Below are 19,696 nucleotides of genomic sequence, written 5' to 3'. Positions count from 1 at the left end.
GCCCCCCATAGTTAGAATGGTGACGAAAGAACGGATTTGGGATGTGCAAGGTGCTTTTATGAGTGGAAGAGGTTGCACAGATCAAATTTTTGCACTACGAATGCTGACGGAAAAGTTTTTGGCTAAAAATCAGAAACTCTTCTGTGCTTTCGTGGATTTGCGGAAAGCGTATGATAAGGTTGATAGGATTAAATTATGGAGCGTGCTGGAAAAATATGGAGTAGACAATAAACTTATACAAGCAGTTCATCCCCTCTACGAGGGCAGCACAGCTAGTATAAGAGTGAATGGGGGCATTACATCATGGTTTGCAATTTCCAAAGGCGTATAGCAGGGATGTGTATTGTCACCATGGTTGTTTAATCTCTATATGGACCATTGTATGAAAGAGATTGCAAGTGTGGGAGTCGGAGAGAAAATGATGAATATAACTGTTAGTTGCTTGCTGTATGCGGATGACGCCGTACTGCTAGCGAGCAGTGCGGAGGATTTGCAACTAATAGTGTCAAGAATGTATGATGTATGTATGGAAAATGATCTGGCAATGAATGAAAGTAAGTCAAAGGTCATGGTGTTTGAAAGAGAGAAAGATTTGACAGAATGCAAGATTACTGTGCACAATAAATCCCTAGAACAGATGCAAGAATTTTTATATCTAGGAAGCATGTTCGCAAGGGATGGAAAAGTGGATAAGGATATTGAGAGAAGAGTGAATGCAGGGAATAGAATAAATGGTGCGTTGAACAGAGTGACAGAGTGAACTGGCAAAGGAAGGATGAAAGCAGAGTGAACGCTGTTGAAATGCGCTCCCTCAGACGAATGTGTGGAAAATCATTGTATGACAGAATTAAAAACGACAATATAAGAAAGGAATGTAAGGCTGAAAGAGGAATAATTGAAAAAATTAGGAAGAGTTCTTTGCGGTGGTGTGGACATGTGGAGCGAATGGATAACGAGAGAATGACTAAGAAAATATATGTGGCGAATGTGAGAGGGAAAACAGAACGTGGACGACCGAAAAAGACTTGGCACGATCAGATCAATCAGAACCTAAAATCTGGCGGTGTGAAAAGTCTGCGTAATCGGAGGGCATGTATAACTAGATGTATGGATGTGAAGGAGGCGAGGAGTGTATGTCAGGACAGAAGAGTGTGGCGTTCCATCCTCTCTACCTACCCCTGCGGGGAAACGGCGTGATGGTAGTAATAGTAGTAGTAGTACTTTTTATTTAAAAATGGTGAAAACAAAGTTAATTAATTTTATAAACTCTCCTTATTTGTTTGTTTAAACAATGGATGACAAACAACTTAATTATGACTGCATTTTTATATTGTTCATAAAAGTTTTTCGTAATTTTAAAAATGGATATGTAATATTGTAAAAATGGAGTTTTTTTACTAAACGCCTCATTTCATTAGTTTGCCGAATTTCGCGTTTACCGGATAACACGAATTCGGAATATATACCGTCATCCGTCATGATAAGACAGTTGCTTGAAGTCAGTGAAGAACGCGAGACGTTTGGCTAAAATTCGTGCAAATATTCTCAAATCAAGGGTGTGTACATATTTTTATTATCGTTTTCTTGGTTATTACCACTATTTATTCAAATCTAGTGTGACACGTGTTTCGATCATTCCTTCACGACATCGACTAGTAGCGGAAACCTTCATTCTTGTATATAAAATATACAAGAATTTGTAAAAAATTCAATCCACTCAAGGATCCAAAATGAATGAACTAAAAAAATACTTAATGGAAAGATATTTGTGTTAGTGATTAGTTATAGTTTCTCTTTTTTCCTTTAAACATGCTTCTTACCTTTTGTTTTTTGCCTTTTATAGCTTTATATTTTCCTTTTCGACTTGTATTTTCTTGTTTGTTACTTTCCCATCTGCTTTTCAATCTTGTTAATCTTAATTTCATGTCCCAAAATGAGTCACGGAAATTACTCATCGGGGATAATGTATATGTGACTTATGTACGTAATATGTTTAAATAAATAAAATGTATTTTGACGATTCAGCAAGTCACACATAACCTTACATTTTGACAACTCACAGAATCTGTAATCTTCTTCTTCTTCTTCTTCTTTCTGATGGCTTTTCACCCTTCTTGGGTGTTATAGCCAGTGTCGAGTTATTCTTTATTTACACTTTTTACATTTGACTTATATGTAAGTGTTAGTATTCCTGTTAGTGGGGTTAGTTTTATTAGTTATGTTAGTTTGTTTAGTGAGTTATTTTAGTAAGTTATCATACACCTTTACAAATTTATACAATTAATTTTAAGGTATTTACAAATTATTTTATAAACAAGTTTGTTAGGGGAGGTTAGTAAGGTTAAGATGTTGGTGGGAAATGGGACGTTTATGGTGGAGTGGTCTGAAAGGAAGCTCGGGTAGCCGTCATTCAACGGGCACCCAAAGAACATGTGATCTAGATCCTCCTCTTCAAGACGGCATTCACACATGGCAGTATCCCGGACATGTATTCTAAACAAGTGAGCACTGCAACAGAATCTGTAATAAAACATGTTCAAACATGCGTAAATTTTTATCGAACGACAGAAAACAAATACATTAGATCCGATTCGTGAAATTTTGTAGGTACTGTGATATTGTATAATAATGAAAAAACTTATTCTTCTTCTTTTCCTTTTTCTTCTTTTTTTATTATTTCTTCTTCTTCTTTTAAAAAAAATGTAGAATAAGTGTATAATATAGATAAGTTTGAAAATATATGATGAGATGCCCGAATGTATGAAGAATTTTAAAATAAAGTTTTGTTTACTATAAGAAGATGTAAATATATTGTCCGCCTCCGTAGTGTAATGGTCAGCACGCTCGGCTACCGTTCTGGAGGTCCCGGGTTCGATTCCCAAGGGGGGTAAAATAAATATAAGTGATTTTTTCACTGTCATATTTATTCAATATTACCCTGGACTGGTACCTGAAGCGGAGGACTGATCACCTTTCCTTCATGTATAAACGATCAAGATAACACTGCGTTTATATGACACAGGGCCCTATGCACCATTGGGGTGCGGATAAGGGTTATATATATATATATATATATATATATATATATATATATATATATATATATATATATATATATATATATATATATATATATATATATAAATATACGTACTCGTATGATGTACATTAAGTGTAAAAAGTAGATCGTGTTAAATATAATATAAGCTAACTAAAGAAATTTTTTTTAAATTGCTTTTGTTTCTCTCTTTCATTTCTATCTGAGGTCCGAATCCTGAATTATAATCACATACATGAGACCGCCGGAAAATATTCTTTTAATTTTATTATTTCAGCTTATAATTTGACCAGATACAACATTTTGAGTGTGTGCAAATACTTTATTTGTGTAAAATATTATTCACTGTAATATTAAATTAAAATTACCCTGGACTGGTACCTGAAACGGAGGGCTGATCACCTTTCCTTCATGTGTTAACGATCAAGATAACACTGCGTTTTTATTATAACACTGCAGTGCCCTATGCACTATTGGGGTGCGGATAAGGGTTTGAATGAAAAAAAATTTTGGTCACACTCAGAATGTTGACAATAAGCATACATTGTTTTGTTTGACATATCATCAAAGATGAAGAAGAATATGGACGTCTGGGCATTTACGGGGCTGACGACCGTCATAGGCTGGTTTAAGTGATCACTTTACACACGTGTAACATTCAACAATTCTACCCACTATTGACAACTACACTACTCAAATTCTAGGAAGTTCTATATATATATATATATATATGTATATATATATATATATATATATATATATATATATATATATATATATATATATATATATATATATATATATATATATATATATATATATATATATATATATATATATATATATATATATATATATATATATATATATATATATATATATATATATATATATATATATATTATATATATATATATTTATATATATATATATATATATATATATATATATATATATATATATATATATATATATATATATATATATATATATATATATATATATATATATATATATATATATATATAATTATGAACGAATTTTTAAACATTATTCTTGAATTACTAGAACTTCACTAGAGACATATTTTGGTGAGATGAAAATAAATGAAAATTTTCATCTCACCAATAGATGTCTCTAGTGAAGTTCTAGTGATTCAAGAACAATGTTTCAAAATTGGTTCATATTTATAGAACTTCCAAGAATTTGAGTAAAGAATTTGAGTAGTGTGATTGTCAATATTCTGTAGAATTGGTGAATGTTACACGTGTGTAAAGTGATCACTTAAACCATCCTATGACGGTCGCCCCGTAAATCCCCAAACTTCCATATTCTTCTTCATCTTTGATGAGATGTCAAAATGTAATATGCAACATACATTGTGTTTACAGTGAACAAGATCTCGGGGAAAATTCTGGGACGAGGTGCATGCGATTTTTCATACAAACATTGAAATATGGAGAACGATATTGAGTTTGATGATACTAAAAAAGCAGAACGTCCCACAAAAGGCGTTGTAAGACGCCAAATACCCGAACCAGATAATACAGGAGCTCGAAGCAGCAGTCAAGAAAACAGTATGGAAATATCTTCTTCTTCTTCTTCTTTTTGTAGATCCCAGGGATCTGTTTGTGCCTCCGCATGTCGCTCTTGGGATGTCGACTCCCAGCTGTCTTTCCATCTTTTCGGAGGTGTACCTGGGGGTCTGCGTCCTTCAGGGTTGCCTTGGAGGGCGATACGTGGAAGTCTGTCTTCTGACATTCTGTTTATATGTTCCTTCTAGTATCGCCTTCGTTGTCGTCCCCACCTCGCGATATCCTCCATCTTACACATGCTTCGAATGTCGGTATTTCTTACTCAGTCTTGCAGTGTGTTTCCGGTTATGGATCGGAGAGTCTTCATCTCGGAGGTTCGAAGTCGAGATTTTGTTCTGGAAGTATCTGCTCTTGCCTCAATTCCATAAGTGGCTATTAGTGGAACACATATTTTGTATATTTTCATTTTACTTTCTATCCTCATGTGTTTGTTCCTCCACACCGAATCTCTGAGACATCCCTATACAGCTGCATATTACAATATATGGAAATATAATATGTTCAAACCCCACCCACTCTTTTCATCCTACGAGTATATAAGCTGTTTCATTAATACGTTTAACCCTAGAGCATATTTAACCTCGGTTCGTAACGCATGTCTGTGGTGAAGACTTTAGTGCGTGTTGGTCTTCGGGTCGACCAAAAATCGCATGTGTTAAAAATTTTGTGTAGTTTTAAGTGTGTAAATGGTGCTATGGTGGTGAAGGGTGGTATTGTTTGCATGCTGTAGTAGTGATTGTCCTGACGAAGAGACGGGTACGTCACTACTAGTACTTTTTCACTGCCAATCTAATTAATCTCAAGTTTGTAAAACCACCACCAAATTTTCTAGAAGTGGAAATAAATAATTAGTTAAGTTAGTCAGCTAAATCCGATTCTGACCCGACATTGGCCGGTGCACAGACGCCTCCACAACTCCGACCAGCACAGCAGACAGGCATAGAACAGTGTAAAGACATTTGCAAAAAATGCTCAGTGATCGCATTTCCCACTCAACTATTAAAGGGTTTATTACAAATATTTTTACACTATGAGGAGATCGTCATTCTATTATTCATATGCGCATTCTAGCAAACACTAGCATAAGAAAGATGAAAGCAGAGTGAACGCTGTTGAAATGCGCTCTCTCAGACAAACGTGTGGAAAATTATTTTATGACAGAATTAAAAACGAAGATATAAGAAAGGAATTAAAAGCTGAACAAGGATAATTGTAAAGATTAAGAAGAGTTCTTTAAGGTGGAATGGACATGTGGAGCGAATGCATAACAAGAGAATGACTAAGTAAATATACATGGAAAAAGACGGCCGAAAAATACTTGGCACGATCAGATCCTTCGGAACCTACAATCTGGTGGTGTTAACAAGTCTGCGCAATCGGAGGGCATGAATGACTAGATGTATGGATGTGAAGGAAGCGAGGAGTGGACGTCGGGACAGAAGGGCGTGGCGTTCTATCCTCTCTGCCTATATGTAATTATTATAATGATTATATGTAATTATTATCATGTTACAGATGAGAGTGAACCGAGTGAGTGCAAGGACGGGGAATCTTGCAACAGTACTGAGTTGAAACACTTCATTGAATATTCTCACCCTCACTGTAAGTTTACTTTCGATGTTTGCATTAGAGGTTTGGTTTTTAAAGTAGCAACATTGTTTCTACTGACTGTCAATTTGACAGTTGACAGTTGATTTGTAGTCACTACGTTTTGTCATTTCACCATGAATAGACTGAATGACAATTATGTGTGTCATAGGTTCGGTGAATGGGCCGAAAACAATATTCAGCTTGATCCTCTTTTTCAACGCAAAATTTTGTTCACCGATGAGGCACATTTTTGGTTAAATGGCTAAATGGGTTCAATAAGCAGAATTGACGAATTTTGAGTGGAGAAAACAAAGAAGCCTTTATCGAGACGCATTAAATCCATTAAAAGTCACTGTTTGGTGTGATTTATGGGCAGGTGGAATCATTGGCTCTTTTTTTTTAAAGACGATGACGGTTAGAGTTTTACGGTCAATGAAGAGCACTACCATGATTACTGACCTTTTCTTTCTTCATACATCAGTCAAATGTGACAGAGTTATGGTTTCAACATGATGGCGCAACATGCCATACGGCGGGTGCCACCATCAATTTACTGCGGGAAATTTGAATTTGTATATCTCTAAAAAAACACACTATATTTGATATTACCTTTTCAAATAATATTTCTTTAGTATACTCCCGCTTTAGTTATAATAAAGTCATATAATACTTTAAAAAAATTCAAACTTGCTTGTCACTTGCTAAGGATTTTTCATGGTTCCTTCAATTTATATACATATATATATATATATATATATATATATATATATATATATATATATATATATATATATATATATATATATATATATATATATATATTTATGTATACATATATATATATTTATATATAATAATTCAATCAATAATTCACGGTCATAATATTTAAATGCGTTGGTTAAATTTCAGTGGAAAGTCTTATCTGGAAATTCAAGGTGGCTGGTCCGAGCTGCATTCCGAGCCATTTGAAGAAGAACATCACAGAGAAGCAGTTGCAATTCCTTCTAGCAAATGTTAAAATTAATTCTGGAGACAATACGAGCGCGAGACTTGCTGGTGGAAATACAGGTACCCACTTTAAAAAATTACCTTAAAATATTACCTCTCTAAAGGTCAGCTTTTCTGCCTTAGGTAAAATACAAAAAAAATTAACTTTATATTTATTTTATATACTTACATTTTTAATACAATTTGATACAATTTCTATACATTTAGACATATCGCTCACTCCTTTCAAGAACGTCATAAATCAAAAATCGTCAATTTTCAGTTGTGCATGTTTTCGGAATGCCCAGAAAATGTACTATAAAAAGGTTTTTAAAAAATAAGTGGCGACACATCGTATATTGGGTTATTTTATTAATTTCAGATCAGCTAAAGTCAAAAGATGGTCATCAATCTGAAACAGATTCATCCAATGAGGAGAGTGATGAAGGTGATTACTATTGACGTCTCAACAAAGATGATGAAAAATAACGTCATAAAAAGAACGTCATAAATCAAAATTCGTCTATTTTCAGTTGTGCATGTTTTCGGAATGCCCAGAAAATGTACTATATCCCAGCAAAAGTGGCAAATTTTAAACTTAATATTTACCCGCTGCAGGGCAGAAAGTGTTGTTTTAAATTTTTCAAATGGAACAAAAAAAACATTCAGGTTTTACCTTAGAAGATCTGTTGCACAGTAAAAATTTCAATAAGTGGCTTGATTTTTATTTTTATACATTTTATTATATTTTTAAACTTTAAAAACCATCTTCTGTACAATCAGGTTTTTTGATACATGACGTTGTTGAAAGGAGTGAGCGATATGTCACCGTAACGAGATAACGATGAAAAATGATGGACAAAATATCAGAATACATCTATCAAACATCCATCAAACATCTCTGAGAAAACACATTCTGCGTCATTTCGACTGCATTCAGTCTACATTCATCCTACTTGTGATTTGATGGATAATGCTTTAGTATAATGGATGATGCCTTTTATTCATTCCTTATTTTTCTATTCAAATATCTTTCAAACATCTCTGAGAGAATACATTCTGTGTCATTTTGTCTTCATTCAGTCTACATTCATCCTTCTGTTGCGTTCTTTTAATTTGATACCTTATGTGAATTTATTAATTTCAGATCAGTCGAAGTCAAAAGATGGTCATAAACCTGAGACAGATTCATCCGATGAAGAGAGTGAAGGTAATTATTATTGACATCACAACATAGGTAATGAAATATATGGAAGTCTTGGTGACAAATGACATCATAACGATGAAAAATTAGGGACCAAAGAACAAGATTTCTGAATACGGGAATATGTGTCCATAACTGACTAACTAACTAACCATCCCGCTGGAGAGAGAATGGAACGCCACACTAATCTGTCTTTAAAACCATCTTCGCGTCTTCCGCATTTTTGTATCTCCTCACACATACACGCCGATCATAAGACTCCTTGCCTGACCACTTTTAGTATACAAGTATTTGAAATACGCTTAGTTTTCGACTCGCGCAAAGACACTCCATTTTCTTATCTTCAAAACTGTTTGATTCATTCCACAAAGACTATATGTTAGACCAGGGGTTCACAATCTTTATCAGCCCGCGGCGCACTTACAAGCTTAGTATTTTGCCACGGCGCCCTACATTAGTAAGCTATTTGGAATAGACATAGTGACTATATATAGGATCTTTCAATTAAGACTTTCAAACTTTCACAGTTAATAGCGACCATATTGTTGATGCTACATCTCTGACGCACACTTCGTTTTATTAAAATTTAAAGATAGAAAGCACTAAATGAAAGATCCTGTATTTATTATAGTCGAAAAAAATAGGTACCTACCTACAATAATAGTAGTCCGGTAGATAGGCACAAAAAATAAAATATACACGGTATGAAATTGAGTTTTACTTTATTTATAAGAATTCAGAATTGAAACAGAGAACAGCAAAAAAGGGAATATTTGTGGTTTCGGATAACGATAGAGGATTGACTCACGGCGCCCCTCATTACTTTCTACGGCGCACCAGGGCGTCGCGGCGCACACTTTGGGAACCCCTGTGTTAGACATTGATTAAAGGTTGTTTCTATTTAAAATTTTGCTTTAATTATTTATTTTTAAAAAATATCTAAGTATCTTCTTTTAAACGTATAACTCACATAGTACATATTTGCAAACTTCTTTCATTTTCATCTTTATGATTTTTTATTATCTGTTAAAATCAAATATTTGTAGTTTATATTAGCATTTTTAATCTAATTTTATTTCTGATAATATCTATTGTATTCTTTCCAGTGCCCTATTATAACCTTAAATATAATGTATACCCACACACGGGCCATGCCTTTGTGGGATATGTTTTTGTATTAATATTCAATATTTTTTGTACTTATGATATATTGTAATTATGATATATTGTAAAATATTAAAGAGTTTTTAAACAAATGAAAAAAATTCGTATTTTAGGTATGAGTAAGAGCAAGAATTTTTCTGGGCATGGAAGCAAACGTAAAAGGACTAGCCACGTCGAGGAAATGAATTCCCAGACTTCTCGAGTGAAACCAGATTGTGAACATGGGAGTAAGTGTCGAAGCAAGAACCCTACTCGCATAAAGGAGTTTCACCGGCCAACTCAGGAATTTAAAACAGCGTGCAGATATGGCCAAAAGTGTTACAATAAGAATCCTGAACACCTCAGGAAATATTGGCACGACCCATGTAAGTATTCATCCCTTCCTTTCCGGTGATGTGTAACTATTCCGCAGTACTTTTTAAATGTAATAAATAATAATTTAAGATTTTAGGTATTCCTCGATAATACAAAAACTTATCTTAACATTCACCGCTTATCAGGCACATTATAAGGATATTTTGCGAAAATTCTGAAAAAAATGAACAATACGATCAAAATGTGCCATTGAGTGACGTAGGTATATTCATGCTAAAAAAAGACGCTATGAGACACTATTCACATCTCACTCTTACTTGGTTATATCGGAACTCTAGATATGCCATCTCAGTTCTCAGTTGTGTTTCTAATAATGAACCGTGTCGAGAAAAATTTGTGTTTTTGTTAATAAAAAAATACAACTCAGGAGACTCAAAAAATCTGTTTTTAAATTTAAAATTAATACATAAATTAAAATGGAGTCCTACAAATTAAACGCCAAATCAATAAATAAATAAATACCTGTTTGTATTTTTAGAAGAGCTTGCATAATACATACATCTTTTTTTTCTTTCTTCCATATTGAGGATGCCAAAATGTAAAAATTATTTATTTGCAGCTAGAAACGTAAACGAAATCAGACAACCGCAGAGGCGTAACAACCTAGAAGTCGATAATCCACGAAGAAGCAGAGACGTTGTTCCTCACAATCCATCATCATCTCAACAACTGAGTCACGAGGAGTCTACTATCGCAATTTCAGCAAATTTAAATTATATGTTTTTCAACCTCAATGTGGATTATGGTAAGTTATATTATGTCCGGCTGCGTAGTGTAATGATCAGCATGCTTGGCTACCATACTGGAGCTCCCGGGTTCGAGTTCCGGGTTGATGTCAAATAAATATACGTGTCAGGTTAGTGTCGCGGACTCTTAAGTCAGAGTTTCTCGGTTCGAACCCACTCTACCACAATTTGATACCTATTTCTAATCATGAGCCGCTTAGGCTCACTGGAATAGTATGAAATTGAAATATTTGTGTAAATAATAAAATAAAATAAAACAAATATTTCTCTTAAATTTTTCAAAAATTAAATATAAAAATAATTTGTGATTTTTCATTCTAATCTTTATGCAATATTACCCTGGTCTGGTACCTGAAGCGGAGCACTCCTTTCAACAACGTCATTTATAAAATAAATAAAAAAACTTGATTTTTCAGGAGATCATTTTTAAAGTTTTAAAATATAATAAAATGTATTAAAAACAAATATCAATATTGAACTTTTTACTGTGCATCAAATCTTTTTAGATAAAACCTGAATGTTTTTTCTCCATTTGAAAAATAATTAATTAATAAATATTTAGTTTATTTTTTTTAAAAATTAAACAATACCTTTTTTTCAAAATGCAAAATAACACTTTCTGCCCTGTAGCGAGTAAATATTTAGTTAAAAATATGCCGCTTTTGCTGGGATATAGTATATATTGTGGGCATTCCGAAAACACGCACAACTGAAAATAGACGATTTTTGATATATGACGTTGTTGAAAGGAGTGAGCGATATGTATAAATGTATGGAAATTGTATCAAATTGCATTAAAAAATGTGACAAAAAATGTTAGACCAGAAAGGTGTTATGATGTGGAGGAAAGGAAAGTATTCTCTTTTGGGAATTGAATATAAAAGGTAGGTAGACCAGAATGATAGACAAAAAAGGTAGGTACTTTTTTTTAAGAGATATTTCAGTGTATCTTGGTTGTGGAAAATATTTATATAATATTTTAAAATAAGGAGAGAGAGAGATTGTAGGTGTTTGTTAAATCCGATATATGTTTTGATAAAATCCTTTTTTTTTCAGCAACCACAAATCGAAAGTACTACAAGTGAAATTAGTAATGGATATAACAAAATTAACTTAAACAATACAACATAAAATGAAGAAACTTTTGCTACGTATGTTAATAAAACATTTTTTATATTTTATAAAATAAACGTGATTTTTATTAATACTAAGCATTTCATTGCTTAAACTTTGTGGCACATTTTATAAACAAATTAAAACTCAAACTTTATAAAAATTGTTGTTGGTTGAAAATAACCAACAACTTTTGCTTCTGGTACTGTTTTCCAACCAGTCCCGACAAGCGCGTTGTCATCTTCAGTATTTCAATTCAATTTTTTTTTAATTTCAATTCAATTTATTCAATAAAAAAATATATATATATACAAAACAAACAATATTCAAGGCATATATTAAAAGTAAGCAATAAGACTTAAAGGTGTAGAAGAATCCCGCTTCGGAAAACTCCTTCGGACACATGGAACAGATCAATATCCAATGTGATATTTTTCAACATAGCGGTAGCTCTTCCTACAGGCATAACCATCGGCAGGTTGGTCCTGTGTATAGGAATGTGAAACAATCTATGCCGACGCTGTCTTAGGTAACTATCGGGAACATACAGACCAATGCTCTGGATAATTTCAGGATTATCGATCATACTGCGCAACAATCAATAAAAATGCGTAATCAAATACACATTCCTTCTAGTCTCTAAACTATTGTAGCCAAGCATACCCTGGAGAAACTGGGTCGGGTAGAGCCAAGGATAATAGCCGTACTCTCTCATGTAGAGATACCTCAAAAACTTATTTTGGACTTTCTCTACCATAAGAGAGTACTTAAGCTCGTGTGGCCCCTACATATCCATCCTGAAGATGACAAGGTGATTGTCGAAACTGGTTGGAAAAAAGTACCAAAAACAAAAGCGTTTAAAACCAATGTTTGAGTTTTATTTTATAAAACTAAGCATTCCTTTATTTTTCAGATATTGCCAACACGCTTATATCTTTACATATATTGATAGGTGTTCTCGTCTTAACACACTAAGGACGGGTATTTTTTACGCCTGCGGACCGCTGGCGACGCGATTTGACAATTATGAACATAAAGTTAAGACCTTAACAAAGAGATTGGTTATTCATATAAAAACATAATAGTATAATTCCTTCTTTTCTGCCTTTGAAATGAGGCCGACGCAGAAGGTAAAAATACCCTTCCTGTCCATAAGCATCAATCGACCGAACGGGTAGAAATACCTTTTCCGTCCTCGGTGTATTTTAATAGTCGATTACAATCTATTATCATAAAGGGGTTTGTCATTGACGTTGCACATATCGCTTACTCCTTTCAAGAACGTCATAAATCAAAAACCTTGATTTTTCAGGAGAACGTTTTTAAAGTTTAATAATATAATACAATGTATTCAAAATAAATATCAAGCCACTTACTGAACTTTTTACTGTGCAACGGATCTTTTTAGGTAAAACCTGAAGGTTTTTTCTCCATTTGAAAATATTTAGTATATTTAAAAAAATAATTAAACAATACCTTTTATTCAAAATGCAAAAACAACACTTTCTGCCCTGTAGCGGGTAAACATTAAGTTAAAAATATGCCACTTTTCCTGGGGCATAGTACATTTTCTGGACATTCCGAAAACATGCACAACTAAAATTTGACGATTTTTGATTTGTGACGTTCTTGAAAGGAGTGAGCGATATATCATATGTGCCCTCTGGAAAACCTCAAGGTTCTCACGTTTTGCCATTAAGGTCTAGATCAGTGCTCCGCAATCTTTTTCTGTTCAAGGCACACCTGCCAAATTAGAAATTTCAGAGGTACACCAAAGAAAAGAAAAAAAAATTATTTAAATTAATTTATTATCAAAATGTAATGCCAAAACATGTAATATCATAAGAAAGTTTATTTAATTTCTTCACAAAAAGACGTTTTTTTCCGCCGCGGCACACGGGTGTATTGTGGTGATTAGTTGGTGTGCCGCGGCACACACTGCGGAACAATGGTCTAGATACACATGCTCATTACTAGTACATGAGCATGCCATTATTGAGCAAATGCTACTTAGTAGCATGTGTCTACATACGTACTTTGCTAGAAATGAGCATGCTCAAAAATCGACAGTCCTTAAATTTTAGAGCAAGCTACTTGCAGCGCGGGTGGAAGAGAGGGTATTTTGAGCATATGTAACAGGTTTGCATATGACCATGCTAGTATCAACTTCGCTCCAAAATGTCTCGCTGGCGAATTGAGAAATTATTTAAATTTGTATCGGAACAATAAATTCCTCTGGAATCCGCATTCATTCTTATATGAAAAAACTATATAGCAAGTAATCATGAATGTCGAAATTTGATTACCAAAGTGAACGACCCAAATCTGACTGAACATTTTATACAAGCAAAAATTTAAAACCTTTGTTGTCCTATACCTTATATTTTTCTTTCATGATGACAGACGTTTTTGGAAGCATTGCATTGCAAGCAAAATAATGATTTTATTCACTTTTGTGTAAAGGACCGCTCGGTTTTCCATTTTTCACTATATTGAGCATGTGTGTGTGGTACCGACACTGATGTATGGAAGCGAAACATGGAACTGGCAAAAGAAGGGTGAAAACCGAATGAACACTATAGAAATGCGCTCCCTCAGACGATTGTGTGGAAAAATCATTGTAAAACATCCTCAATAAAAAACGAAGAGTAAGGCTGAACTAGGAATAATTAAAAAGATAAAGAAGAGATATATATCATTACATACTTATATTAAATTATAGTAATAAGACATTCGTCGACCATAGACATACTTCACCGAAAATTGTGTAGGTACTTTTTATTTTATTTCCATGGTTTATTTATGACGATGATTATTAAAAATCTGTAATGTATAGAGAAAGACTGATAACACAATCATTTTAAGTCAACGCTTGAGTGATATTCGTGCTAAGCTAGGTCTGTATAAATTTTAATTGAATTTGTATTATTTATATAAATCTAGACTAAAATTTAATAATTCGATATAAATCTATAAATTTAAAAACTAACTTATGTTTAAATACTGTTACAAACTATTGTTTTACAATTTTTTTTAAGAATTATAAAAAATAATTCTTTGTATTTTTGTTGATATTTGCTCGAGGGCTTCTAACTTCGAAAGTGTTTTTTAGATTGCATTGCATTTATTGTTTACCTTGCTTATTGTGTATAAGGTTTATAGATCATTAAGTGGATTTCTGTTTCTTCTAACTAAATAAAGATATTTTATTTAAATCTGTATTGGGTACAGGAGAGATAATCTAGTGTGGGCCAATTAAGTTTTCAGTATTTGCTCATTGCTGGGAGGAAACCACGTAAAACTTCTCAGAAGAAGGCGGACTGTTGACTGTCATCAACAAACCTTCCGTTCCACTAGAAGAGTGTTCGGCATTTTGTGTCCTAGCTTGGTTTATGGTACCAATGTCCTTACTAGTTTATCATGTATGATACCACCTCTCGTGACGTTCCTTATGAACTATCACGGATCCGATGTCGGATAGGTCCTCACCCAGGCTCCCGTACCTCCAGCTGTTGTCTTTGAATGCTGAAAAGGGGACAAAGCATCAACAGGTGAGGGACATCTTGAGGTGTCTCATCATCACACGTACAGCTGTCGATCTCGGAGATCTTAAAAGATCGAAAGTGGTTTTATAAATATTCGCAATATAAATTGTATGTGTTTTTTTATGTAAAAGCAAATTAAATAAAATATTTTTTTAGCTTATTCATTTGGGATCCCTGACTGGATTGAATTTTATGTATGTCAGACAGATGGTTAATTTCGGTATAGGCAATATATTGTAAGGACCTTACTCCAAACATGATTGTGTTTATCGGCTGCACATGTATTTTGTTGTGTCCTCGTGGTATTATTTTGATGAATTTCTTTGTCAAAAATCGGTTATGTTTTATGTGAGGTCGTTTTGAATATTATTTTCAGAATTGCATTTGTAATCTGTATGTTGGTAGAATGTCAAAAGGAATCATCTTATATGGTAGTGCTCAAATATTGTAGAGTGGTGTACGGTGGACGAAATATATTTCTAATAGCTCTATTTTGTATAACTTGTGTTTCGGAAATTCTGCTGCGTGTCATGTCAGTTCATAACATGACACGAAAAGAAAAAGAAGATCAATAAACCAGGTTGAATTTCTGTTGATGTTGAAGTTCTGTCATTTACTAAAACAAGTTTTTTCAGGTTCTGAAGTATGAGTGAGAGCAGAAAAATATGCCGGTATGGGAACAACTGTACCAGGAAAAACCCTGAACATATACGAGAGTTTCATTCCTGGAATGATGAATGTATGTATATACATTTCATTTTACTTATTTATTTTTTTACTAAAATGTTAATAATATTAGTGTATAACCACTCACCGAGATTTTTATGTCTACCGGTTTCGAGACGCACCCGTCTCTTCGTCCTTTGAATTGTGATTGTCCTGACGAAGAGACGGGTACGTCTCGAAACCGGTAGACATAAAAATCTCGGTGAGTGGTTTTATACTAATATTATTAACATTTTTGTAAAAATATAAAAAAGTAAAAATGACTAACCACAAAGTAAATGCTTTAAATATTGAGAATATTTCATTTTAGTTTATTTTCATATTGTTTTTTGGTTAGTAGTGTGGTTGTCAATCAGGGGTAGAATAAGTGAATGTTACACGTGTGTAAAGTGATCACTTAAACCAGTCTATGACGGTCGTCAGCCCCGTAAATGCCCAGACTTCCATATTTTTCTTCGTCTTTGATGAGATGTCAAAAAATAATATGAAATTATTTTCAGTCGAAAGCTATGAAGACAGGCAAGTATCTAGAAAGCCGACAGAGCAAGAAGAAGACCGAGTGGTTAGTATCCCATCGACATCTCAACAACTGAGTCGTGAGGATAGCGAGGTGTCGGTGAGGGTGAAAGCAGGACGATTTCCATTCAGCGCTGATGTTAGTTACAGTAAGTACCTGCCATCTATTATTTTAACCTTCCCCTCCCGGTGAGATGTATTCACTACAACTCGACAAAAAGATACATCATTCATTTGTCGAATGAGGATGGGACATTGCTGTACGAGAGCACCTTGCAAAGATTAGTGTCTTTGACTCCCCCATTTGCGAATGTCGTTTTGAAGACCTTAAACTTTCCCTTCCAGTGTTCAAATAAAACGCGCGTCCCGTTGTTGGGTAGTCAAAATCAAAAATTACCGATTTTAAACAGGAAAAATATGGGCGTTCATAGCTAATCCCCTAAATGAAGTAAAAAATTATGACAATTTAGATTTATTTGCTGAAAACATTAAAAAAACAATCTGACAACTCTCGCGAAACAAGCATAAGTCCGCTCTTGTCGGGAGCTCAAGAGCAACTGACCGCTAGCTAGAGAACATTGAGCTTTGAGCTCCTCACACAATGCGTGTATGTAAGAGTGAGATACGAATATAGTGTCGCGGTTCCCGCACACTCTTCACGCGCTGTTTATATATATATTGTATATATATATATATATATATATATATATATATATATATATATATATATATATATATATATATATATATATATATATATATATATATATATATATATATATATATATATATATATATATATATATATATATATATATATATATATATATATATATATATATATATATATATATATATATATATATATATATATATATATATATATATATATATATATATATATATAATATCTCCGATGTTCTGATAAATCCTGATTATTATTTATAAAAATTTAATCAATGCGTAAATATATCATGGAGGAATACCTAAAATCGTAGCCTTTTATTTATTATATTTATAGAGATATTATGGTTATTAGAAGCGATGTGTACTAGGTACACAACACCGGGAAGGAAAGGTTGACCAGATATTTTTTGTTTGTCCAATAAACGACCAAATGCCAACATTTTCAAAACTTTGGCACCACTCATTCCCCTTCCTACAAATATCCAACTAATGCTAGCGAGCAGGAACCCAATTATTACTTGTTTTTTAATTTAACAGAATCAATTTATCGTCAAAAGTTTAACGTGGTTTAAAATTAATGTAAATTATATTATTTAGCTTGATATTTGAAAAAAGCAATAAATTCTATATGCAAAGAATTTTTGTATTCCTCCGTAACATAATTACGTATTACATGTTATACTATAAAGTTATTCATTTGCTACGACGGATATGGATAATTTGTGAAAAAATCAGACATAAAATCACGTTTCTCATGTCATTATACGCGCATGTCGTAACGTGTTTACTGCGCAGATCGTCTTGCGCGGCGATCGTGTCGCTGCGCTAGCTATTGCGGCTACTTGCGATTTTTTTTATTTAGATACCATATTTAGATTTTTTTGCGTTTTGGCCCTTTGGCATTTAACCAGCGAAATATTAGATTGAAAAATCACATATATTTATTTGACCTCCTCCCTGGGAGTAGAACCCGGGACCTCCGGTACGGTAGCCGAGCGTGCTGACCATTACCCTATGGAGGCGGACATAACATAACAATACATGTAAAAATAAAATAAAATTTTTGTACCATAATGTAAGTTCATTTTAATTTTTTTTTTACTGTTCTTTCCTCACTCTTTCGCTCAACTTGTCCAAACGTTAGTTACAAGCAAAAAAATATTTACTTAAACTGAGGCCAGAAATCACACAACACCTGTCATAAAAATCAACGTTAAAATTTGATGTAACGATTTGTTTTATTTCAGCATCTACAAAATCTAAGTGCTACAAGTGAAAATAAGAATGGAAACTGGACTAAAATAACGAACGAAAAAAATAATATATAATGAAAATAAAATAATACACATTTATAAATATATATATATATATATATATATATATATATATATATATATATATATATATATATATATATATATATATAAATATAGATATGTATGTCTGTATACATAAACCATATCGTACTTTAAAATAATCTAAATATGGTATGTACTTTATTAATTAAATAAATTGAAATTACTAAATGAGTTTTTTTGTCTCTTTTTTATTCACTAAAATTATATTTTATCCATGGATTTAGATAATAACCTTGATGATTTTGTATTGTATTTGGGAAGTATGTTTTCAAAGAATGGAAAGATTGAAATACACATAGGAAGGAGAGTGTATGCTGGGAACATGGTGAATGGTGCACTGAAATCAGTTAAAAGAAATAAAAAGCCTAACAGCGAAAGGTAAACTGGCAGTACACAACGAAGCCTGGTTCCAACCCTAATGTATGGAAGTGAAGTATGTAGTTGGCAAAAGAATGATAAAAGTAGTCTGAATGCAGTCGAAATGCATTCTCTTGGACGAATGTGTGAAAAAACAATGTATAACATCAAACACCTTGTCATCTTCAGGAACGGATATGTACTTGTCCATCCCTGAAGATGACAAGGTGCTTGTGAATACCGGTTGGAGAAAAATGTACCATAAATAAGAAAGTGCTTCAAAACAAAGTAGTGGTTTTATTTTATATGATTTTTTGTTACCACAATTGGTCCTTTCCTTCGAAACTTACACCATAGTACCTAACATCCCATTGGACCAGGGGTCGGCAACATGTGGTTTGCGAGCCACATGTGGCTCCTCAAGCAATTTGTGTGGCTTTTTCTATATCAAACACAAAATGACATTTTTACAGAAGTATTCATTATTAATATTTTTAATTATTCTGTACATAAAATAAATTAGAACTTTTAAATTTGTACTTTAGCTGTATTCTGTCTTCTTTACTTTTTTTTTTTAATCTACCCTTATCTACACCAAATGGTGCATAGGGTACTGCATCGTATTGACGCAGTGTTGTCTTGATCGTTACTTACATGTAGGCAAGGTGATCCCTC

At 33.2% G+C, this 19,696-nt stretch overlaps 1 protein-coding gene and 1 long non-coding RNA gene across 7 annotated transcripts in view; one reads left to right on the top strand and one right to left on the bottom strand.

The window, feature by feature from the left end:
* The window catches only part of LOC148302899 (uncharacterized), a 113,442-nt gene extending 111,487 nt beyond the window's left edge, over positions 1-1,955 (bottom strand). For both annotated transcript variants that reach the window (XR_015838561.1, XR_015838560.1), the window contains exon 1: positions 1,821-1,955. This is a non-coding gene — a long non-coding RNA (uncharacterized LOC148302899). The remainder of the gene's footprint in view (positions 1-1,820) is intronic.
* Positions 1,488-18,711, top strand: LOC148302898 (uncharacterized). 5 transcript variants are annotated; one of them, XM_088270890.1, is made up of 11 exons: positions 1,488-1,556; positions 4,450-4,635; positions 6,169-6,255; positions 7,153-7,311; positions 7,613-7,678; positions 8,378-8,440; positions 9,712-9,963; positions 10,533-10,718; positions 16,013-16,116; positions 16,604-16,768; positions 18,554-18,711. In XM_088270890.1, exons 2-9 carry the CDS (start codon positions 4,515-4,517, stop codon positions 16,024-16,026), a joined length of 948 nt encoding a protein of 315 aa, XP_088127016.1. In that variant the 5' UTR covers positions 1,488-1,556; positions 4,450-4,514; the 3' UTR covers positions 16,027-16,116; positions 16,604-16,768; positions 18,554-18,711. The 5 variants fall into 5 exon arrangements, with proteins under 5 accessions (XP_088127016.1, XP_088127018.1, XP_088127014.1 ...); XM_088270892.1 differs by lacking the exon at positions 7,613-7,678; XM_088270888.1 differs by lacking the exons at positions 16,604-16,768; positions 18,554-18,711 and adding an exon at positions 11,776-11,870 and having other exon boundaries at positions 1,488-1,555; positions 16,013-16,070.
* The last annotated feature ends 985 nt before the right edge of the window (positions 18,712-19,696 follow it).

Source organism: Brachycentrus maculatus, unplaced genomic scaffold (assembly GCF_059751285.1).
Source record: "Brachycentrus maculatus isolate JH-2025_06_01 unplaced genomic scaffold, ASM5975128v1 h1tg000400l, whole genome shotgun sequence".
Lineage (NCBI taxonomy): Eukaryota > Metazoa > Arthropoda > Insecta > Trichoptera > Brachycentridae > Brachycentrus > Brachycentrus maculatus.
The sequence above is the reverse complement of the archived record's forward strand: the minus strand, read 5'-3'. Positions and strand labels throughout refer to the sequence as shown.

Bases quoted from the DNA above. Each gene is read 5' to 3' on its own strand.
- LOC148302898 (XM_088270888.1), top strand. From the start codon at position 4,515: ATGGAGAACGATATTGAGTTTGATGATACTAAAAAAGCAGAACGTCCC. The intron at 6,256-7,152 runs GTAAGTTTACTT...GTTAAATTTCAG, and splicing joins TGAATATTCTCACCCTCACT to TGGAAAGTCTTATCTGGAAA. The intron at 7,312-7,612 runs GTACCCACTTTA...TATTAATTTCAG, and splicing joins ACTTGCTGGTGGAAATACAG to ATCAGCTAAAGTCAAAAGAT.